The sequence below is a fragment of the Penaeus monodon genome, chromosome 20, assembly GCF_015228065.2.
Source record: "Penaeus monodon isolate SGIC_2016 chromosome 20, NSTDA_Pmon_1, whole genome shotgun sequence".
Lineage (NCBI taxonomy): Eukaryota > Metazoa > Arthropoda > Malacostraca > Decapoda > Penaeidae > Penaeus > Penaeus monodon.
Window position 1 is genome coordinate 19,365,748 of NC_051405.1, and position 283 is coordinate 19,366,030.

Consider the following 283-nt stretch of genomic DNA (forward strand, 5'->3'; position numbering starts at 1 on the left):
CTTCATAGTTCACCAAACATTTGTCCAAGTGTGTTAATGATAATAATATCCATATCATATGGCATTTTCAGGAAGGTGTTGAGTCTACGGCTCTGCATTCAGCCTAGAAATGGAGTTAAGTGGTACCGCGAAATTATCAAACCTCAGTTGGATTTCCAGGTATGTTTTTCTTTGCCATTAAATTTATAGCAGACAGAGAGAGACAGAGAAAGACGAAGGACAGAGACAGATAACAGGTAGAAAGAGAGAGAGGAAGTTATAGTTTTCTTGTAGATAGGCAGGT

The 283-nt window shown here is 38.5% G+C and overlaps 1 protein-coding gene across 1 annotated transcript in view; it reads left to right on the plus strand.

Moving 5' to 3' along the window:
* Nucleotides 1–71: 71 nt before the first annotated feature.
* The window catches only part of LOC119585685, a gene marked incomplete at its 5' end in the record, with an annotated part of 2,416 nt that continues 2,204 nt past the window's right edge, over nt 72–283 (plus strand). Inside the window, 1 exon segment of the mRNA XM_037934359.1 lies at nt 72–159. Within this exon segment, the coding sequence (XP_037790287.1) occupies nt 72–159 (88 nt within the window).